At 35.7% G+C, this 22051-nt stretch overlaps 1 protein-coding gene across 2 annotated transcripts; it reads left to right on the top strand.

The window, feature by feature from the left end:
• The first annotated feature begins 1142 nt into the window (after window positions 1-1142).
• On the top strand, window positions 1143-20650 carry slc6a13 (solute carrier family 6 member 13). 2 transcript variants are annotated; one of them, XM_055192567.2, is made up of 15 exons: window positions 1145-1341; window positions 4011-4211; window positions 6194-6328; window positions 8387-8527; window positions 8615-8702; window positions 8801-8933; window positions 9019-9153; window positions 11433-11536; window positions 15067-15191; window positions 15408-15520; window positions 15602-15739; window positions 15864-15966; window positions 16271-16371; window positions 18488-18658; window positions 19445-20650. In XM_055192567.2, the coding sequence occupies exons 1-15, from the start codon at window positions 1335-1337 to the stop codon at window positions 19607-19609; spliced, it is 1860 nt and encodes a 619-aa protein (XP_055048542.2). In that variant the 5' UTR covers window positions 1145-1334; the 3' UTR covers window positions 19610-20650. The 2 variants fall into 2 exon arrangements, with proteins under 2 accessions (XP_055048541.2, XP_055048542.2); XM_055192566.2 differs by having other exon boundaries at window positions 1143-1341; window positions 8387-8702.
• The last annotated feature ends 1401 nt before the right edge of the window (window positions 20651-22051 follow it).

Raw genomic sequence — 22051 nt, forward strand, 5'->3', positions numbered from 1 at the left:
CAACTGTAGGCTCTGGATTATGCGTAAAAGTCCCCTTGATGTGTTGTTCATAAGTGCTGACCATTTGTCATATTGTAATATAAACGTTGCATTTACAAACACACACTTTTTTGAAATGTGAGAAATTCAGGAATGTATTTTTATCTTTTTAATTTCTGTTTCATGAAACATTGATTTCAATTGAGATATTACGATATCTAAAGCTAAACAAGAATCAGGCTCTGACACACATGATATAGAGATTTGATTTAATTTAATGGTGAGATGAGAAAACGGCTGAGGTGCCAACAGGAAACAGAGACACATTTCTCCTGTGAATCATTGAATAGATTCCTCTGAACGGGCATCACTGAGAAAACAACTCCTCCAGATCATCAGTATGCAAAGAGTGAAACAAGAAACAAAGAGAAGAAACTTCAGGGACGAATAAACTTCAGTAAGCACTCCATTCACTTCAAGATCAACTAGAAGAAATGATTTTAACTAAACTTTCCTTCATGACACTAAACTGATGCTGAGGTGGTCTCTAGTATCTTACTTGTTCTGGGTGGTTGCTAGGGTGTTATAAGTGGTTGCTATGGTATTCCGATGGTTGCTAGACTGTTCTGCGTGGTTCCTAGGGTGGTCTGTGTAGTTGCTGTGGTATTCAGATGGTTGCTAGGGTGTTATGAGTGGTTGCTATGGTGTTCTGAGGGGATGCTCATTTGGCCATGTTTAAAGAGAGTAATTTATTATAATTTATTCAAGCCCATTTTACTATACCAAGTTAAAGTTAATGTCTGATCACTAAGATGACTAACATAGCCCTTATGATTTTATGGCAGTCAACGTTTAAAACTTTATAAACAGTGCTCTTAAAAAGAAAGGTGCTCAATGGGAAAACCTTTAACAGCAAAATCTTTTAGGAGGAACTTTAATCTGTACTGATATCTGCAAGGACTCCTTTATAAACCATTTGTGTATTCTTCTAAAATGAAAGAAAGTATCTAATGTGTCTTCTAAACCATTTAAACCAATATACAGTGTCTATGTGCTGAATCCAGATCTTCTCCTGAATGCATGGTCTGATCTGGGTGGTCTTTTGAGAACCGTAATGTTTTCTTTTCTCTGATGTCCTTCAGTACGGACAGAACGAGCGTTGGGTGCTGATGTTATGCAATGCTTCAGTTCCCTTCGGTCGCCTCATGGGTGCCCAGTGTTTTGTGAATGGGAGCGAGAGGGAGGTGTCAGAGGAGGAGTTGGACTCGGACAATCACGAGCTGACTGACGGATTTCACTAAACCAGAAGACCATTCACATTACAGAGCAAAACCTGAGAATATACAGAGGTCCTAATGAAAGGTGAGCTTCTCTTAAATGATTTAAATGTTTATAGAGATAAATCGCAGACTTGATGAGCGTAAAAACAAACTTAATCGCAGTTTCTTACTGCAGTAGATTCTTATCAAAAGCAGTTTCAAGTAAAACAGTTCATAATGTCAGTGGAGATTTTTTTAAAGTTTGTTCATGAAATGTTGGGGCTTGTATTATAATCTTTGCAAACTTTGGCATCTTTGCAAATTTGAGACATCGTGAAGTTCTCTGAAAATGTTTCATGACACTTTTTATTGCAAATCTATCAAATTTTTTAAGCTTCAATTGAAATTGCTTGCAAATGAATCCTATAACTGTGAAACTTGAATGAATGAATGAATGAGCTTCATGATGATTCTCAATGGGACATTTGGCTGTGTTATAGCTATTAATATAAAGAGTATAAATCACAAACCAGAGTATAAATAACACAATTATTTGATGATATTTCTGTCTGGATATCCCAGTGTTTTTCCGTCTGTAGGTGTAATCGGCAGCTGTTGGCTGTTGGCCATCTTAAGCCCATCTTACAAGTATCTACATGCATCAAGAACACTTCTGCATTTCTAAAGATCTCATATAGATGTTGTTTACTTAGAGATTTCTCTCTAATAACACACGAGACTTGGCTTCTGTTGCTTTAACTTGTGTCAGGGATTTCTCCTAACATTTCTTAGGACATACTAAAAAATGCTTGGCTTTTTCCAACCCAGCATTAGGTCAAAAAGGGACAAACCCAGACATTGGGTTAAATAAACCCATGAAATGTTTATATTTGACCCAACAATGAGTTAAAGCAACCCAGCATACAGGTTGGGTTTGTCTCTTTTTGACCCAAAGTTGGGTTAAAACCAGTGGCGGCTCGTGACTGCTCTTTCAAGGGGCACAAATTCAAAATAAGTGTTCGGAGTGTCATGTGTGTTGCTTGCGTTTTCAAAATATGTGTTTGTTACGTCATGTGAACCATGTGCATACCGTGTTTTGTCAAAATAAGTGCCTCCTGCACATGCATCAAAACTGTTTACAGTTGATGATTCAGCTTCAATTCAATTTTTTTATATATAGCTTTTCACAATTGTTTAATTGTTTCAAAGCAGCTTTACATTAATAGATGCAGGAAAAACACAGCAAAATACAGCGGTTAAGATTAACAATTTTAGCGAGCGTAGTAATAATGTAACGTATGTAAAGTATGCTAAGTTAAGCCAATGTCAGCAGACTCCCCAGGGGTTGAAAAAACCCCATAGGAGAAAAACCCTTCGGGTGAAAAGTCTTAGGAGGGGAAAAAACCCTTGGGAGGAAGGCAATGGGGATTAAAACATAATATATATGTATATACACACGAATAAGTAGACAAAAGAGACGCTCACGTTCAAAAAATACACGCAAGACACTCCCTATGAGATTAAGCGAGTATCTGGCAAACGTTTAGACGCGTCTGCAGCCGGCACTTATTTTGACAAACTTTTTTTGGGACAAAGGGACAAACCCATTGGGATATAATTTAACATATATGTTGAGTTGTTTTAACCCATTTTTGGGTCAAATATTAACATAGAGTAAAAGAGTAATATTGAGCTATAAAATGAATCTGGATAACATAAATTATTTGATCTTCTAAGAGTATAAAAATATATATTTTAAAAAAATGAATACTGAGATCTTTGATTTTGACATTGGGATCCAAATTTGACATTAGTTTGAGAAGTTACAGAGATCTCTCACTTTCTAAAAAATGCTTGGTTATTTTTACCTCAACGTTGGGTCATAAATGTACAAATCAAGCCATTGGGATATAATTTAACATATGCTGGGTCATTTTAAACCATTGTTGGGTCAAATATAAACATTTGGCCCAATGGCCCAATTTTCGACCCAATGGTGGATTGAAAACAACAACGTGGCTCACGTGAAATCAGTTGATCCACGTAGTTGTACATTGTATTCATGTTCATTTGTTCTTACTGGAGTCTTGAAGAAACAACTGAGACATAAAAGAGATTTTATTTGTCAATCTCAAATATGTTCTGTGACTCACATTTCCTTTAAATGTCTTATTTCATGAATCGTTCTACTGGCCAGCTGTGGTGGTAGAGGATCTGTTTGGTGCTTGATGTCAAAGAACAGAGAGAAACTTTTCTCAAGACCTCTGACCTTACGTCCACCAAACCTGTTGGTGGTATGTGGGACATTTGTCTCTTGCTGGTGTGACCTCTGACCTCTCTGAACTAAAACCCTGAAACAACATCTGCAGATCAGTCTTTTTTGACCTGTTAGAGCCACATGAAAGAAAGTCAAAGTATAAGAGAAATATTCCTTACTGTATTTATTTGGATTTTTGCTCTGCTCTTGGCGGATCAAATGGAGGTGCATGGGGGATGAATGGGTTAATTTAAGCAGACAGAAATGAACACTGTGAGTCGCTCTTTTGCTCTGGAGACAAAGAGAGGTCTTTTACCACATCACAATACTCATGTCATCTGTCAATATAAAGATGTGCATGGGATCCTACTGTACATTTGGGTTGGATAAGAAAAGTAAACTTAATCCAATAAACTTAATTTTCTTACACATTTCTTTTCATTTCTCTTGCTTTAGAGATGCTTGTGAAAACAAGAACTAAAATAAGATATTAGCTTTATTCTTATTTCCAACAGGTGAAAAAGAAATCATGACCAAGGGGGAGGCATCAAACGGGCCGAGCCGGCCGCTGGAGATCGTCCTGAATACAGAAGAGAAGATGACCGAGCGCGGTCAGTGGAGCAACAAACTTGAGTTTGTGTTATCTGTGGCGGGAGAAATCATCGGATTGGGAAACGTCTGGCGTTTCCCGTATCTCTGCTATAAGAATGGAGGAGGTGAGAAGAGATTCATTATGTAGTGATATTACATGATACAATAATACAGTATATACTGTGTTCCTATAGTGTTTACATGGAGCTTTAAAGGGTTCATATTTTTACAAGATGTAATTTAAGTCTCAGGCGTGCCTGTGAAGTTTCAGCTCAAAATACCTCACAGATCATTTATTATAGCATGTTCAAGATGCCCCTATTTGGGCGAGAGTAAAAAAGTGCCTGTACCTTTAAATGCAAATGAGCTATGGCGGCCTTTGGTTAAAATTAGATCTGATTCCTGTACAGTCTGGGACAAAAGTATCTTTAGTTGAATTAGTACTATAATGTGCAAACAACAAATTGAAAAAAATTTGAATAAATGAACCAGTCAGTCAGTGGCTGTGGGCGGGTCTTTGTTAGTGTGACATCACATTAACAAGAAAATCCAAAAAGCATATCTAATGAGACTGCTCTGGTTGAATGGGGATTTAAAAAATAAGGATTGGTAATAAGGTTGTTGTGTTCACATAGTGCCAACACACATTTATGTCCAAACACCTTGTGGATTATTTTGCTTAATAAAGCCCCTTTAAAGAAACCGTGGAACTACTGTGGTAAATGTGCAAAACATCTCTCAAACAGTACTGTTTAAAATAAATGAATTCTTGATGTTTGATGGCATCTTTATGTGTGTGTGTGAGAGGTTGAGTAATGCTGTAAGAGTTTCACATGTAAACAACATTGAGATGATTCTCGGGTGGGAGCAGATGTTTGATGGATTTTCCGACCATCCTTTGCTTTAGGATACTCTCTGGATCTTAAACAGCCTGAGGATTACTAGGATACTTCTCCTAAGTGCTCACTTGTTAGCAAACTTGGAACTAAAGTACTCTGTATATATTGCCTGCAGGTAAAGAAGAGGCACCGATTTAAAGACTGAATGCAGGACGTGTCGGCTCAGGTCGAATTATAAACTCTGGTTCATTGAGTGCATGAAGTCTATTTGAGAAATTCTTGCACAACTTTGTACTCTGTGGCATTAAAGGAACAGTTCATTTAATTCAAGGGACACAAAATATTTCTTATAAACTGAGCATTATATATTAGAGTTGCACCGCTAGCAACATTTTCCACTAATGCTGATTATTCACACCGATATTTGCCGATACCTATACCGATAATTTAACTAAATTAAATTTTCTGAATGCTATTAATGCACATAATGACTATTAATATTGAATGTTAAACTAGTGATGTTTCTTTACATTTTCTATACACAGAGCTCAAATTCATTGCATTTTTCTGTTCTCTTCAGATATATCGGCCATGACTGATTTTAAACTGAACTTTTATCGACCGATACCGATTATTGGCCGATATATTGAAGCATCTCTAGTCTGTATTATATATGATATTTTATTTGTCATTATTGAAGCTCAGTAGTGTAAAATGTCTTTTGTTGTATAAACAACCCTACATGATGTCTAAACAAAGTTAATGTAAAACAGTCTGAGAGATTCAGTCACACAGTTGAGATCTGTGTTTAGTGTTTGTCAGGTGTTGACCTCCGGATGTCACAGATGAAAGTTTTAGACGTTCATAAGGTGAAAGGTCACAGCTGTTGTTTGATCGACCTGTGGTATGTGTCCATATAGAGATACATGTGAAACATTTAGGAAGTTGTGTCTGCTTTCGTTTTGCTTTTAAGATGAATAATTAACACACAAAAGTAGCCTACAATGGTTTTTAACCAACCGTTGGTTCAAAAAGGGACAAACACAATTTAATCTATGCTGGGTTGTTTAAAATAAAAAATTTCTGGGTTAATTCGTCCTTTTTTGACCCATGCAACACTGGTTTGAAAATAACACAGCATTTTGAATAGTGTACCATAGTGTTTATGTAAATGCCATGGTATGAGAATACAGTGATTTTTTTTTATGGAAAATATCATGGTAAAAAAACTTTATTGAAATATTGATTTATGTGATTGTTCCCTCCAGGTGCGTTCTTCATTCCCTACTTGATCTTTCTGTTCTCCTGTGGTATTCCTGTCTTTTTCTTGGAAGTCGCCTTGGGTCAGTACACCAGCGAGGGAGGAATCACCTGCTGGAGGAAAATCAGCCCACTGTTTGAAGGTTAATCTTCATTTTACCAAACAGAAAGTCAGTGCCAAATAACTCATATCCATTTAAATCAAGAAGTATTTTCATATTGTGGTTGGTTTAATAAATCAGTGTGTAGTTTGTGGGTAATGCATCCATACACACTCAAGGTTCTCCAATACTATCATATAAATGTAAAGATCGTTGTATGGTATCAAACTGAAATATTTAGTAAAACATTTTGGAAATTAAAATTATGGCAAACTCTTCTCACACATTGAGTCCTGTCTGCTATACTGCTTTCTATATAAATACAAGGCTCGTTGTAATGCTTGATTCTGATTGGCCAATTGTGACATTTGCAAGTTTGTTATTCCCAGATAACAACCACTCAAAACTAATAACACACCATTCTAGCCCAGTCTCACAGAATTTCTTTATATAGTCACTTTATTTTTGTATTCTTTTTTCGTGATATTGTCACGAATTTCCGCGTTTTTCGTGATCGTATAACGAATTCATGTTTTCTTGTGATTATCACGTATTGGTAAATCAACTGTTTTGTCCTATTTTCTTACCATTGTCGCTTCGGTTTAGGGATAGATTAAAATGACATCCCTACCCAAACCCAACTCTAACCCTAACGCCAGGCGACATATAAAAAATAAATCAGAAAAAATTGTATAAACCAATTTATAAAGTGACATTCTAATGCAAGCACCAAATCTAACCCTAAACCGAAGCGACAATGGTAAGAAAATAGTGGAAAACGTGAAAATTCGTGATAATATCACGAAAAAAGAATAAAAAAATTACGTGACTATATCACGAAACCTTGTGAGACTGGGTAGGACAGGTACAGTTTATTGTGTTCATGGCATTTGAAAGTGTTTTCCTCACCTAAGATGTGCATATGATAAAAATAAGTTAATTAAATATTTTAAATCAATATTTAATGTTCCTTACCTTTTTTGTGCAGCAAATAGCTGTGTAATAAGCGGGAACATTTTTATGTTAATCTGCAATAATGCGATTATCCACTAGATGGCGAACTTACCAAGTTTTTCAAAAAACTGAAGCCAAAATGTTATTTACTAATTTTAAGCTCTGTGTATGTTTTGATAATCGTTCTGAATCTGATCTCTAACAAAATTCCTTCACAAAAATGCAATTATTTCAGCTTTTTGCTAAAAAAATATCTTTTTAAAGAAAAATGTCCATATTTAAGAGGTTATAAGCAGAGAGAAAATATACGTAGATAGGATGAAAAGTTTTGTTGGTCACACTTTATTTTACAGTATCACTGTTACAGTGTAATTATACATTTAAGTACTTAGTAATAATCATTAACAACATGTACTTACTATAGGGTTGGGGTTAGGATTAGGGTTTGGTTTGGGGTTGGTTGCATGTGGTTATGCATAATTAACTGTTATTACTGTGGTAGTTACATGTGGCATGTGTGGCAGGGACACCGTAAAATAAAGTGTTACCATTTTTTCCCATTTTGTTTGTTTGTTTGTTTATTGTTTGTTTGGGTCTGTTTTTTCATTTGATATATTTGTATGTTTATATATTTTTAGAAAAACATTTTCCTGGAAGACATTTTGTGAAACTTTTGTGAAAATCACAAAAAATGCTAGTGGGCAACTTTTTAAAAAAAATGGCTGGCGGGGAATGAGTTATCAAAGTCTTATCTTAAGAGCGGTTTTCCAGACAGGGTTTAGATTAAGACAGGACCAGGCTTTAGTTGTATTAGGAAATTTAAGTAGTTTTTACAAAAAACAATACTGATGTGCATCTTAAGACAAAACAATGACACTGATATATTTTATATATGCGAGTACAATCTGTTTTCAGTTAAGACAGCTCAAACATGTATTTTAGTCTGGGACTAGACTTTAGACCTGTCTGGGATACCACCGCTTCAAGTATGAACTTTATCTTTATGATCAAAGTTTGAATATGTTAATTAAAAAAGATAATGTTTATAAAATTATCTTTAGAAAGGCTTTGTCGCTTAAGTAAACACATTATTCTTGTTTTTTAGTACTCAGTTTTATATCTCTCTCTTCTGTGTTATGTCTGTAGGTGTCGGTTATGCCACTCAGGTGATTGTGGCCCTGTTGAACTTTTATTATATAATAGTTTTGGCATGGGGAATATTTTATCTCTCAAATTCCTTCACCTGGACTTTGCCGTGGTCTACCTGCAACAACACCTGGAACACCGGTCAGTCACTTTTACATTTTATTCAATATTACAGATACATAAACTCATCAAAGAGTAAGAAATTCCTTGTTTGGTTGTTTTCTGTAGCGTCCTGCATGGAATTCCAAAGACGAAATGATTCAATTGACCAAAGTCACATGGAAAACGCAACCTCACCAGTCATTGAATTCTGGGAGTAAGTGTTGGGATTGTTTTTATCCTAATTATCTGCATGGTGACTCTACAAGAAACTTCTGCATTGTGTGATTCTCATGTGTGTCCGTCTCGCGGCAGGAGGAGAGTTTTACGGATCTCCTCTGGAATCGATGAGATCGGAACGCTGCATTGGGATCTGGCGCTGTGCCTTCTCTTGGCCTGGGTGCTTTGTTACTTCTGTATCTGGAAGGGCGTCAAGTCCACTGGCAAAGTACATCACCCATCACTTGAAATTGTTCATTTTTGTTTGTATAAATTCATAAATCCATTTTAAGTCACTGACTTCCATCAATCAGGTGGTTTACTTTACCGCAACCTTCCCGTATGTGATGCTGATAATTTTGCTGATCCGAGGGGTCACGCTGCCCGGAGCTTCCCGCGGGATCCAGTTCTACCTTTATCCTGATCTTGGACGATTAGCGGATCCACAGGTCTCATAACATTTATTATATCCCAGTTCTCTAAAAACTATTTTTGAGTAAAATGATCACAATTATATTCCTGAAGTGTTGACAGAAGCAATATTTTCCTATTTTTGGGAATGGTGACTGTGTGAACAGTCCGTTTAAAAGATGTGCATATTATAAATGAAGCTTTATGGTTTGGATGGACACAACAGTGTGCTTCATTAATTTCTATGGAAACAAAAGCTAATTGTTTTTTTCTTGGACACACGGTGTCCCGAGGTCATGTGGTTTTGTCTACCCAGGTGTTTAAATTTGTCCCAGAGCAGGATACACAGTAGGGATGCGTTGTTTTGTGTCCTGTAATGATTGCATCCATCTGTCTATTTGACCTGTGATCTAACGTTCACGTCAGAAGAAGACCTCTACCACCCCATGTGATATCTGAGAACAGGCCACGACTCGGCCACACAAACTTATCCCAGCATTCTTTAACTTGAATGTTTTTGAAGTTAATATAAGAATTTTTTAGCATCATGGTCCACTTTTCTGCATTGGGTCTTGTTCGGACATCTGTGTTTTTTTTCATTGGTTCTGGACCTCAGGTGATAAATGTGAGGTTTTAGGGAAAGTGTAAGGTATTTTTTCTCATTTCTGTACCAATGAGGTTTCACGAGTTCACACTTACATATCATTAGAGTAATTTTGAATGTGTGTTTGGCGTGCTGTCCGGGTTTTTAGAACTAGAAGTGTGGAGAAGGGGTGGTGGGGGGATGCTGCAAACTGCCAATAGATTGAGGTAAGACTGCTGAGTCTATATGTACCCTCTCATGGTTGATTGCTGAATGTTTCCACCTGTGTATAATTATCTGAACGTGCTCCTCCCCAACTTTCATTTAGTATTTGAATTGAGAGGGGCTGGGGTGGTCCTATGAGCATTGAGGGACCCCCCTATAAAGCACAAAAATATAAGTTGGGGGTGTCCTGGTTTTTATTCAAATTAAAATACTACATGCACTGCCACAAAAACAATATTGTCCAATATGTCCCCCAATTCGAAATAAACTAATCCAAAGGATTTCTGTCTGAAGTAAATGTAAACTCTCAAGTGCGCCTCATGCTATTTTCTGGAGGAATTGGCAGATTGTTAGTTAGATTCAGGATTAGGTTAGTTTTTTTTTTTTTAATCTTCTGAAACGATTATTTACATTTTAATTTAAGGGGTAAAATGTGTTTAAGGGTCAAGTTAAGGGTAATTTGGGGTTTTTTGATTAAAACGTTGATTTAGGATCACATCTTATTTTATCTTAATTTGTGCTAAAAACAAGCAAAACATTTTCTTGAGCTAAGTGTTTAAGAGAAAAGTTTGGCAGATATTATATTTTTTATTTTTGCGTGTTTTAAGCACAAATTTACTTAATTTTGATATTTTTTGTCTAAAATCTAGACTTATTTTCTTTTGTAATTTTGCTCATTAAAAAAATAAATTGATTTAAGAATTTTATATATTTGTAAAATATCTAAAAACTCTTGAATTAAGATGCTTTTTCTTGTTGAGCAAAACGACCCAAGAAAATAAGTCTATTTTTTTTTTTAATCTGACAATGCGGTAAGCAAATTTTTCTTGTATTTTTCTTGAATTTTTCTTGAATTTAGTGTGTAAGAAAAATTTTCAAGATTTTTTGCTTACCACATTGACAGATATTTTTTTGCTTGTTTTATGCACAAAATCACTTAAATTTGATATTTTTGGTTTTAAAGCTAGACTTATTTTCTTGTGTTGTTTTGCTCATCAAGAAAATCCATCTTAATTTAAGAATTTTTAGATATTTTTACTGAAAACAAGACAAAAACATAAATTTTTTGCAGTGCAGGGTCCCATACATATTCAGTTAGTAATGTTTACTTTAGCATCTGTTGCTATTATTAAAGTCATGTCATAAAAACTTCAAATCATCATCAATTACGAAACACAAACCGTGTTGACGGGCTAATAGCATCAGCATGGCACGTTCTTCCCCCGAGCAAAACCTGTTTCAGCTAATGAAAGATTGTAAGAGATAAGAAAATCTCTAGGAATCCAACAAAAGCATCTAGTCTTTCATCAGGCCTCCGACCTAAGGCCAAACTATGAGTCACAGATCATCTCCTGCTTGTGTCTGCTCCAAGATGATCATCATATACACAATTATGTCGTGTAAAATCTGTTAAAGACACACATGAGATAATGTTAAACACACATGCATGCTACAGATGTCCAAAACATCACAAATTGACCTCTTTGTGCTCTTCGTGATGTTCTGTAGGTATGGATGGATGCAGGTACACAGATCTTCTTCTCATACGCCATCTGTCTGGGTTGTCTGACTGCACTCGGAAGCTACAACAAATACAACAACAACTGCTACAGGTGAAAATTCAGTTCCAGTAATACACGGTTTCCATCCAAATGTAAAGCAAATCTTTTCAAAATTCACAATAAAAGAAAAACAAACAAACGTGAATGCGCTTTTCCACTGCATAGTACTCCACATTTTGGTTTGGGTCAGGTCGAGTCACCTCACTTTGGCTTGGTTAGCTTTTCCATCAAGTTTAGTATCACTTCGCAGTGGGAGGGATTATAGGCGTGTCGTTATATTTGTGCTGCCTACTGCTGTGACATCATACAAGTGAGAGCTTCGTTGTACATTCCCATACATTCATTTATTTCTTAGTCCGCCACAAAATTAAATTTGACCACCACAAATAGCAAATTTGCACATCGCGTTTATAACTACCTCTGTCTCGCTGTCGACGGCGCTCCGCTGAGCCTCATTAAAGTTGCATTTAAGCATATATGCGGACGTGCGCATCGTGAATGTGGCGCTACAAACTGCAAGTTTGGAAAAAGCTGTTATGGTGTACCTGATTCTCAACATGTGGATGTTTTTCATCGCTAACAGGGAGTTTGGGAACTTACAGCAGAGCACAGATGATAACATGTTTGCTCGAGACAGCGCAAGCTAGCATGAAGGTAAAGCTAATCTTACAGCGATGACGCTGGTAGTGACGATTCTCTCTGACCAATCAGTGACCTACTGTGTTTTCACGTCACGTTTTAAATCAGCTCGGGTCGCTTGGATCCCCAACCAAGGTGGTACCAAAAAAGTAATGGGTACTACGTACTGCACCCAGTGGAAAAGGTCCCAAAAGTAAACTGACCCGACCCAAACCAAACCAAACTGTGGGGTACTATGCAATGGAAAAGTGCCTTTAGGTGCATTTACATTAAGTTGTTCGAACAAATGACGAAATAAAACAAGGAACACTTAGAAAATGGAGACAGGAGTGCATTAAGTTAGGATTGGGCAAGTTATAAATTAACTAGCAGTGCAGCTTGTAATTGCAAACTGAATGCTGGGCACAAAAGAAGAAATGTAGACTTTTTGATGCAGGCACTAACAGCAAGGGCAATGCGATGACGTCAAGCCCCATATATGATAAAGACAACATCAGCTGATACAACTAGATGATCAGTCATGTGAGTTTAATGTTCGCTATGTCAGAATTTATTCGACAAATGCGTTTGCGTTTCCATCTCCAATTATTCGCATTTACTCTTTTTTTGCGTAAAACCATCTCAAGCGAGCGTTAAAACTTTTTTGCGAATCAAAATTTGGTGTTTCCATCACTCGTTTCTTAGGCGACACTTCAAAATGCGCATGAAATCAGTGTGATGGAAATGCTTGAAATTTTTTCCCCTGAACTTTTCATGTTATTTGACTTAAACTTTTTTTTCTTTTTTTCTATCTATCTCTTTACAGACACTCCTTTATCTTTTTTCTTATTTATCTATCTACATTTCAGCAAACTTTATACTATTTTATACTTGTAGACTTTCTCAAGCCAACATAAAATTTGTCCTCAAATTTTACTAACTAGTTTTACATTGTTAACTTTGTTTTTTAAAGAATAATTGACGTCAAGCCATTGAATTATTTGTAAATAATGTACACCCGAGCGCAGCGGAGTGCTGTTACACTATGGATGTGCATTATTTTAAAATAATTCAAAGGAAATTGGTCAGGGCCGGAGTGGGACTCATTTTCAGCCCTGGAGTTTCATGCCTTAGACCGGCCCACTTTAGTTCACGACTGACTATTAAAATAATATCTTTAAACCCTCAGTAGTATAAGTCTGCAGTAGTGCACTGTTCTCTGCAGCCTTGCAATTCACTGTATTTTTCAAATATATAATTTCATATTCCGTGCAAATGCAGGAAACAATTATAATTTTTGCCATAATCATGCAGCCCTACCATAAGACCATAATATTACTAAAGTAAACTTATTCAAAAACTAAAGGAAACAAATGTGTTTGTGTTTTCCTCTATATTTCTATTTCTAAAAAATGGTGAGTCTTGAGATTAACTGTCAGGTTGATAACGTTTGGAAACCCCTGATATACAATACACAAGCAAGATTTATCAAGTATGCATTGGAAACAAATGGAAATAATCTGTATCTTTTTTTTAGTACTTAGATCATGTCTATTGCTAAATAACGTAGGCCTACATTGTGTTAAAAAAAAGAAAACATCATGGATATACTTTTGAAACTAATGAGTTTTGCATCAAATAGATTTTTGTTCCTCTTGCAACAAAACGATGAATAATGACTATTCATAGAGAATTCATCTATGACTTGGATAAAAAAAATACGTTTAGAGGCCAGCCCGTTTGTATTAAGACGCGCTCAAGTTTATTTAAAATATAATAGACGCGCGGCCGGCAAGGGCACTCAAAAGACGCGCTCAAGTTTATTTAAAATATAGACGCGCGGCCGGCAAGCGCACTCAAAAGACGCGCTCAAGTTTATTTAAAATATAGACGCGCGGCCGGCAAGCGCACTCAAAAGACGCGCTCAAGTTTATTTTAAATATAATAGACGCGCGGCCGGCAAGCGCACTCAAAAGACGCGCTCAAGTTTATTTAAAATATAATAGACGCGCGGCCGGCAAGCGCACTCAAAAGACGCGCTCAAGTTTATTTAAAATATAATAGACGCGCGGCCGGCAAGCGCACTCAAAAGACGCGCTCAAGTTTATTTTAAATATAGACGCGCGGCCGGCAAGCGCACTCAATATAGACGCGTCTGAAACAAAACTCGTGTTCAAGTAAGCGCTTTGAAAACCAGAAGACATCGGCACGTCCTGCGTTTCCCATGCGTTTTAGATGTCAATGCACCCTAATGCAAGAATTCTTCCAATAAGTGGTCGGGACTCGGGACACAATCAACTTGTGCATAAAGCGGCGGGGACATCTCTCACCCGCAAATACGCGTCATCCCGGTGGCATGACGACACCGGCCCTCGTGGCCAAAAAAAACAGACCGGCCCACCGGGAATCCTCCCGGTTCTCCCTATGGCCAATCCGGGCCTGACCTTAGTCATTGATTCTGCTTATACCACGGTAATCACAGACATTGCCCTTGTGGTTATTTAAGACATTTGACAGGTCAGGTGTGCATTTTTTCAAAAATAATGCATACCCGTGAAACATTTCTCAAACAATCAGAATAAAGCATTTAACAGCCCTGAGGTATAATAAGGGTTGTAACGGTATGAGATTTCCACAGTATGATAATCATCTCAGAAACTATCATGGTTTCGTGGTTTGCCGGTATTAAACACTTAATATTATTATTATTATCATTAGCTACAATGACCCTTAAATTAATAAAAACAGATAGGGTTTTGGGTTGAACATGGTTTATTATATCAAACTTTTTTTGGGAAAAAATGCCACAGATGCCTGTATATAATAGTATTTATATAAATAAATCTTTTTGAGATGCAGAAGAAAACAAACTTTTGAAATCATAAGCGTGTTATTTATCAAATTTCATACATTATTTATCTTTCTCATAACAGAGTTGTGGTCTTGTTGTTTTTCCTCTGTAGAGATTCTTTGGCTCTGTGTTGTCTGAACAGTGGAACGAGTTTTGTCGCTGGATTTGCCATCTTCTCAATTCTCGGTTTCATGTCTTACGAGCAAAACGTTCCCATTTCGGAAGTGGCAGAGTCTGGTGAGCGTTGCAGATAACCATAATGCTGATGTCACATTTATTTGTTTAGTACAATGTTTCATTGCTTCAAAACAACTTTACAAGAAATGCTTTAGTGTTTGCCAGTCATGTTTATGAAATATTCACCCTAAATGAAACAAATCATATTTTAAAGAGAGCTTTTTGTAGTCTATCCTTCTTTCTGAGATGTGTTGTGTTCTGCATGGTCTCTCTCAGGTCCTGGTTTGGCATTCATTGCATATCCGCGTGCCGTGTCCATGATGCCCGTCTCTCCGCTGTGGGCCTGCTTCTTCTTCATCATGATTGTTCTTTTGGGATTAGACAGTCAGGTGTGAATCTTCATTCTGGAGACACCGATGTGGTTTTGTGCTGCAGGTTTTAAACATATGTGTGTTTGTGTTCGGTCTCAGTTTGTGTGTGTGGAGAGCCTGGTGACAGCGATGGTGGACATGCATCCAACTATCTTTCGCCGTAAGAACCGCAGAGAGCTTCTCATTCTCGTCGTGGCTGTTGTGTCCTTCCTCGTGGGTCTCATTATGCTTACAGAGGTACAATTTCATTTCTGTCACACATCATTTAAAACATATGGCTGATAGCATGGTAAAGTGATGACATCAGATGGTGATAAAGGATTTTTACTGTACATAACGTTAACAAATCTGTCTGTCTCAGGGTGGGATGTATGTCTTCCAGCTGTTTGACTACTATGCAGCGAGTGGAATGTGTTTGCTCTTTGTTGCTATTTTTGAGACGGTCGTCATTGCCTGGATTTACGGTGAGTCTGAGACCTTAACCCTTCTGTATTTTATGTGCAATATCCAAATCTGGTTTATTTTGTTCCAAACCACTGCACACAAGAGCTTCATTTGAATTTTAAGGAAAGTTTTCTTTTAATGCATATTCAAAATGTCACAACTTTTTGATAAAGTCTTACACATCACAGACTGTCATAAGGTATTGTGCCCTTTTGGATAAATCCCAGAATGCAATCATATTAAGAAATTATTTCAGTTTAGATGTTGACTCAGAAGTTAGCAAACTGCATGTCTAGTTAACAGATAGTTGTTGTGCATTTTCAGGTGCTAATCGATTCTACGACAATATTGAGGATATGATTGGATATCGTCCTGGGCCTTATATTAAATACTGCTGGATGTTTTTTACTCCAGCCACATGTTTTGTGAGTACTTTTAAACTTGTGCACTACAACACAGATGACGGAGCTTTCTTGGACTTTATAGTTATTCTAAAATACAGGGGCGCAGATGGGATTGAACCAAGCTGTCAGCAAATGATTTCAACTTTGCATAATTTGGGCTTTAACTAGTGCTCAAGTAGTTACTTTGCATACATTGGGCTAATGTTTAGCACTATAAAGCCATTGGGGGATTGAAATGGACAAACAACGATAACAAACAACAGGCCTAGCCATGCATAATCAAACTGTTAGCTTATTTGTTTAGTATGCCAATGGCCAACCAAAACCTCATGCCTTATGCAAAATAGGTTTTATTTAAAGGGGCCATGGCACAAGATGTTTTTTAAGATGTCAAATAAATCTTTGGTGTCCTCAGATATGTAAAGTTTTAGCTCAAAATACCATATAAATAATTTATTATAACATGTTACATGTGCTTGTAGAGAATGGTTTACCAAAACTAAATTACTGTGTTGATCTTTTTCACATTTTCTAGGTTGATAGAAGCACTGGCGACCCAATCATAGCACTTAAACATGGAAAAAGTCTGCTTATTATTATTATTAAACATTTGCTTTTTATGAAATTAAAATTAAAATTCAAAAACAAAAAACAACTTCAACAACATATTTACATAAATAAAAAAAGTATACCAAAAAGCCCCTTAAAGGGACACTCCACTTTTTTTGAAAATATGCTCATTTTCCAGCTTCCCTAGAGTCGGGCACGTGATTTTTGCCGTTTTTGAATCCATTCAGCCGATCTCCGTGTATGGCGCTAGCACTTTTAGCAAATTAAATTTGCAATTTTCTAGGCTATATGGCTGGGAACTATACTCTCGTTCTGGCGCAATAATCAAGGACTTTGCTGTCGTAACGTTGCTAAAGGAGGCGCAATGATATTACACAGCAGTCGAAAATAGCTTGGTAACTTTCAATAGCGTGGGACTATTTTCAGGCACTGCGTAATATCAATGCGCCTGCTGCACCCATGTTGAAGCCGCAGAGTCCTTGATTATTACGCCAGAATGAGAATATAGTCCCTATATATCTGCCTAGAAAATCTGAAAAAGTTTTAAATAGGAAAAATATCAAAACTCCTTGGTCATTTTTGAGGGTCCTCAGCTCTCATCCCCTTTAAAAGCCTATGTCTAATCCCTATTTAGATGACAAACTTTGTAAACTGAAAAACTAAGCGGAGGAAGAAGACCACCAGTTTAAGATTAATGTTAAATAATTGTGTTTTCGCTATTTGATTAAACCCTTTAAAAGCCGTTTTCTTTTGGTCATAGAAGTAAAAATAGCAGGCTTTTAATTGCTAACGTCTCATAATCGGTCCTCATTTATGTCCAAAAGACTCAATAATAATCTTTTACATTCAATCATTTAATCGTTCATATTTAAAAGCGTTTTTTGTGCTGCTGTGCATTCATGTGTGTGATAAGCAAACCCGCGTCGTCCCTTTTATAGGCGCATATTTCTAACGCGCTCATCAAATAACAAAAACATATTGTGCCATAGACTTTAGACTTTAGAGCAGGTTTTTGTTGGTCAATGGCGTAGTCTATTTTAGTTGCCTCAATATAGCAACGCGCCAACAATGCGCCTGAACACACCTCATTTTCAGACCAAATCGCCCATGGGTGCAACATTGGGCTCCAATACATTTGCTATTTAAACAACGTGGCGCTAAACATTAAAAATGATCATTGCGCTAGCAAAAGACACTTGCGTTGCGCATTGCGCTGCATTGCGCCACATTGCGCCGGGTCTATGATAGAGCCCTGAGTGCGATGCCAATGGTCCAATCAGATTCAATAGATTAAGCTAAGCTATGCTAAAAGTGATATCGGCAGATCCAGAGATCAGCTGAATGGATTCCAAAACGGTAAAAATCACGTGTTTAAGTCTATGGGAAGTCCAGGGAAGGAGACCAGAGGATGTAAATGATAGAAACCCTGATTTACCGTTGTTTGTTCGTCGCCTTTTGTATGGACAGTGAGAAGGACGTATTAGGCCACATGAATCTGGGGTCATGATATATAGATATGAATAAAGTGCTCTGATTTGTTCTTATTGGTGTCTTTGTCTCATGGCAGGGTACGTTCGCGTTCTCCCTGATCAAATACACACCTCTGAAGTATAATAATGAATATGTGTACCCGTGGTGGGGTTACACGCTGGGTTGGCTGCTGGCTCTGTCCTCGATGGTTTGTATCCCTCTGTGGGTTGTTTCTAAACTGAGCACGTCCAAAGGTTCGCTCAAAGAGGTGAGTGACACTTAATCTGCTCATTGTGTTTGCACTACTAACAGGACTGAAGTATATATTATTGGTATAATGCAGAGATTGTATGCCAAAGGGCTTGGCAAAATCCAAAGTTGAATAGTAGGATTATTTCATTATTTCATGTATTAGTTCTTTCACCATGCATGGATTATTACATTTAAAAATTATTTATAATTTAAAATAAATCTGTATGTCTGTGTTGACCTATATGAAACTCTAAAGACATTGAAAGTTTTGTCTTGCCATTCTTAAGTTCCCATATGGCAAAAAAGTTAATTTTCAAAATGACTTTTAATATATTTAAAAAACATATATATGTGCTGAAATATATTTTAAAAATGTTTACAAAAATGTATTTTTCCCCAATGTATTTTTGCCATATAAATAAATATGTTTTAAAGCATTTATATTCACGTCGCATTGAAAGAAAAACTTCAAACCTGTAAACTTAACCGGTTTTAAAAAAGGTAAAAATTATATATTAGTACATTTTTGATGTTGAAAATATAATTTATATTTTATACATACTTTATACATTTTACAAACTTTTATATTTTGTATGGGTTGTAAAATTTGAAATGTATTTGTTGCCCCTGAAATACATTTTGAAACATATTTTCAAAATCAAAAATGTATTTAACTTTCTAAAAAATGTATTTTAAACATTTTTGGCCCGAGAAATTGATTTTTTGCCATATGGGTTAAATCAAGTTAATATTACTAAAATATTGCATTTGTATACATTTTTCTCCTTTTTATTGCTCCCAGCGTTTTCATGAGCTCACCACTCCATCTCCAGACCTGCCCAGGACCAGACGAGATCAAGAAAAACTTCAGGCCATTTTTGTGGCCGATGGCGACAATCTACGGCAACGAGGCGTCTCGAACAAAGACGGCTACTTTCCTGTCAGCGAGAAAGAGTCGAACTGTTAGCCGTCCTGAAAGAACCGGAGCTGTGAGAGGATCTTCTGTTAAACCTTTCCATGATACCTCACAATACTGGTAGCCAAATTACCCAGAAGACCTTTGCAATGATGCAACTGATGTCTTGAGTGTTTGCTGTCACAGGCCAGAGTTTGTGAACGTTTATTATCTCTAAAATCCAGCCGATCTGATCAAACTGTGAGATATTTGTACTTTCAGTGAGACAGAGAAAGCACCTGATAAAGATCTAATAGTCATTTATTTTAACACAAATTTGTCTTTATAAACATTTTTAAGTTTTAGGTTGACCCAAATGTACTTCTTAAAATCTTTTCCATATGTGCTTTGGCCTTTGGATTGATTTCAGTTCAAGGGTTGAAGGTGTCCTCCAAACAAAGCATTTTAAAACTTCTTTATCTCTCCGTTCGGACCCTTTGCCCAGCCGGTGGCAGAGAGGAACAGAATCGAAACTGTAGATGTTAAAAATAGAAACTGTTGTTTCGGTTCAAACAATCAATACATCTGCTTTCTAAGGAAGCAAATTAGAGTTTTTGAATCCATGCAGATATGCATCATTAATACATTAAGTGACATTAAATACTTTATTATAGGCTATAGACTTTCAGACAGTATTAAAACAATGTACAGTATAAATATTAATGAGAATCAGTAGTAATTATTTACAAGGGTCAATTAATCTGCACATAAAAATGTTTCAGGATGAAGCTGTCATATTTGGTCAATCAAATCCTATCACATGATTTTGTATCTTTATTCTCTCATATGAATGTTTGAAAGCACCGTATAACAATATAGAGTTGATCAAAAACAATCACATTACATATTGAGGATCAAATGTTTATTTCCCCTTTAAATTTACTGTATTTTCATGACTTCTTTGATGTGGGTAACCACCACCTATCTTAATGTATATATCATGTACAGAACAGCTATGTTTGATTTTTACAACATTGTACAAAATGTGTTTGATTTCCAGATATATTACATTACACATGTATGGACATTACATCAATAAAAGAACAAAAACTATCTACAAAGCCTTAAATACCTGCATTTGTAATGATATAAGAGCAGATAATTGAGCTGTTGTAATAAATTAGTAGCAGTTTGAATGTCCTATGTTTGTCTTTTAGTTCATTTAGACATTCTTGCACCTTGTCATAAAAGTGGCTGTAAAATAATTAATATAATTACGTAAAATATAAAGACAAACATTAACACTGAAAACATTCATATCTCGAAAATGATGGAATTTAATACAATAACTATACAGTACAATCATAAATAAAAGATAAAATAGCATAGATTTGTTTAAAGAAGAAAAGCATCAATTTTTCTTTTCCATAAAAAACGTAGCATACTTAATAGCAAATTGTGTTAAATTGTAGTGCATTGCATAATAATTATTACACTTTGTTATTTATACTAGTATACTAGTACAATGCATACTAGTGTTCTGTAGTATTAACTGGATGAGTTGTAGTAAATACCGAAGTAAACTTTAAAATTTACTATATGGCAAGATAATCATACTAAAGTATACTATAGAATTTTTTTCATGTGCTTTTAAATTTTCAATTTATTTATTTGTCCCTTACATAGTTACCAATACAGCAAACTTTTTTTTCTTCAGATATTTTAAAATATATAAAAATTGCCAAAAAAATATATGCATTGAAATATATGTTTAAAAATTTTTTTAACCAAAATATTTTTCTGGCCTAAAAATAAATGTATTTTAATTAGTGCTGGGCAAAGATTAATCGCGATTAATCGCATACAAAATAAAAGTGGGTTTTTTTGCATAATATATGTGTGTGTACTGTGTGTAATTATTATGTATATTTAACCACACACACATACATATATTCAATATATATAATATATTAAAATATAAATAAATATATATACACATGTAAATGTTTCTTAAATACATACATGAATGTGTTTTTTATATTATATAATATATACATAATAATTACACACAGCAAACACTCATATATTATTCCAAAAATCACTTTTATTTTGTATGCGATTAATTGCGATTAATCTTTGCCCAGCACTAATTTTAATGCATTTATATTCACTTCACATTGGAAAAAAAACTTTGAATAAAAACATAATAGTAATATATATTTTCAACAGCAAAAACATACTTATAATTTCATATTTTATACATACTTTTATATTTTGTTCAAAAATATATATATATATTGTGCTGTATAGGTTGTAAATTTAGAAATGTATTTGTTGCCCCATTTTGAAATATGTGTTAATATATGAAGATTAAAACAAAATATATTTTCAAATTCAAATATATTTAATTAAGCTTTACTTTCTACAAATTCTTTTAGCATATATTTTTGGACAGAAAATATTTTTTTTTCCCCAGGGTATACGCAACATTGTAGTGAATATAGGTAATAAAAC

Source organism: Misgurnus anguillicaudatus, chromosome 6 (assembly GCF_027580225.2).
Source record: "Misgurnus anguillicaudatus chromosome 6, ASM2758022v2, whole genome shotgun sequence".
Classification (NCBI taxonomy): domain Eukaryota; kingdom Metazoa; phylum Chordata; class Actinopteri; order Cypriniformes; family Cobitidae; genus Misgurnus; species Misgurnus anguillicaudatus.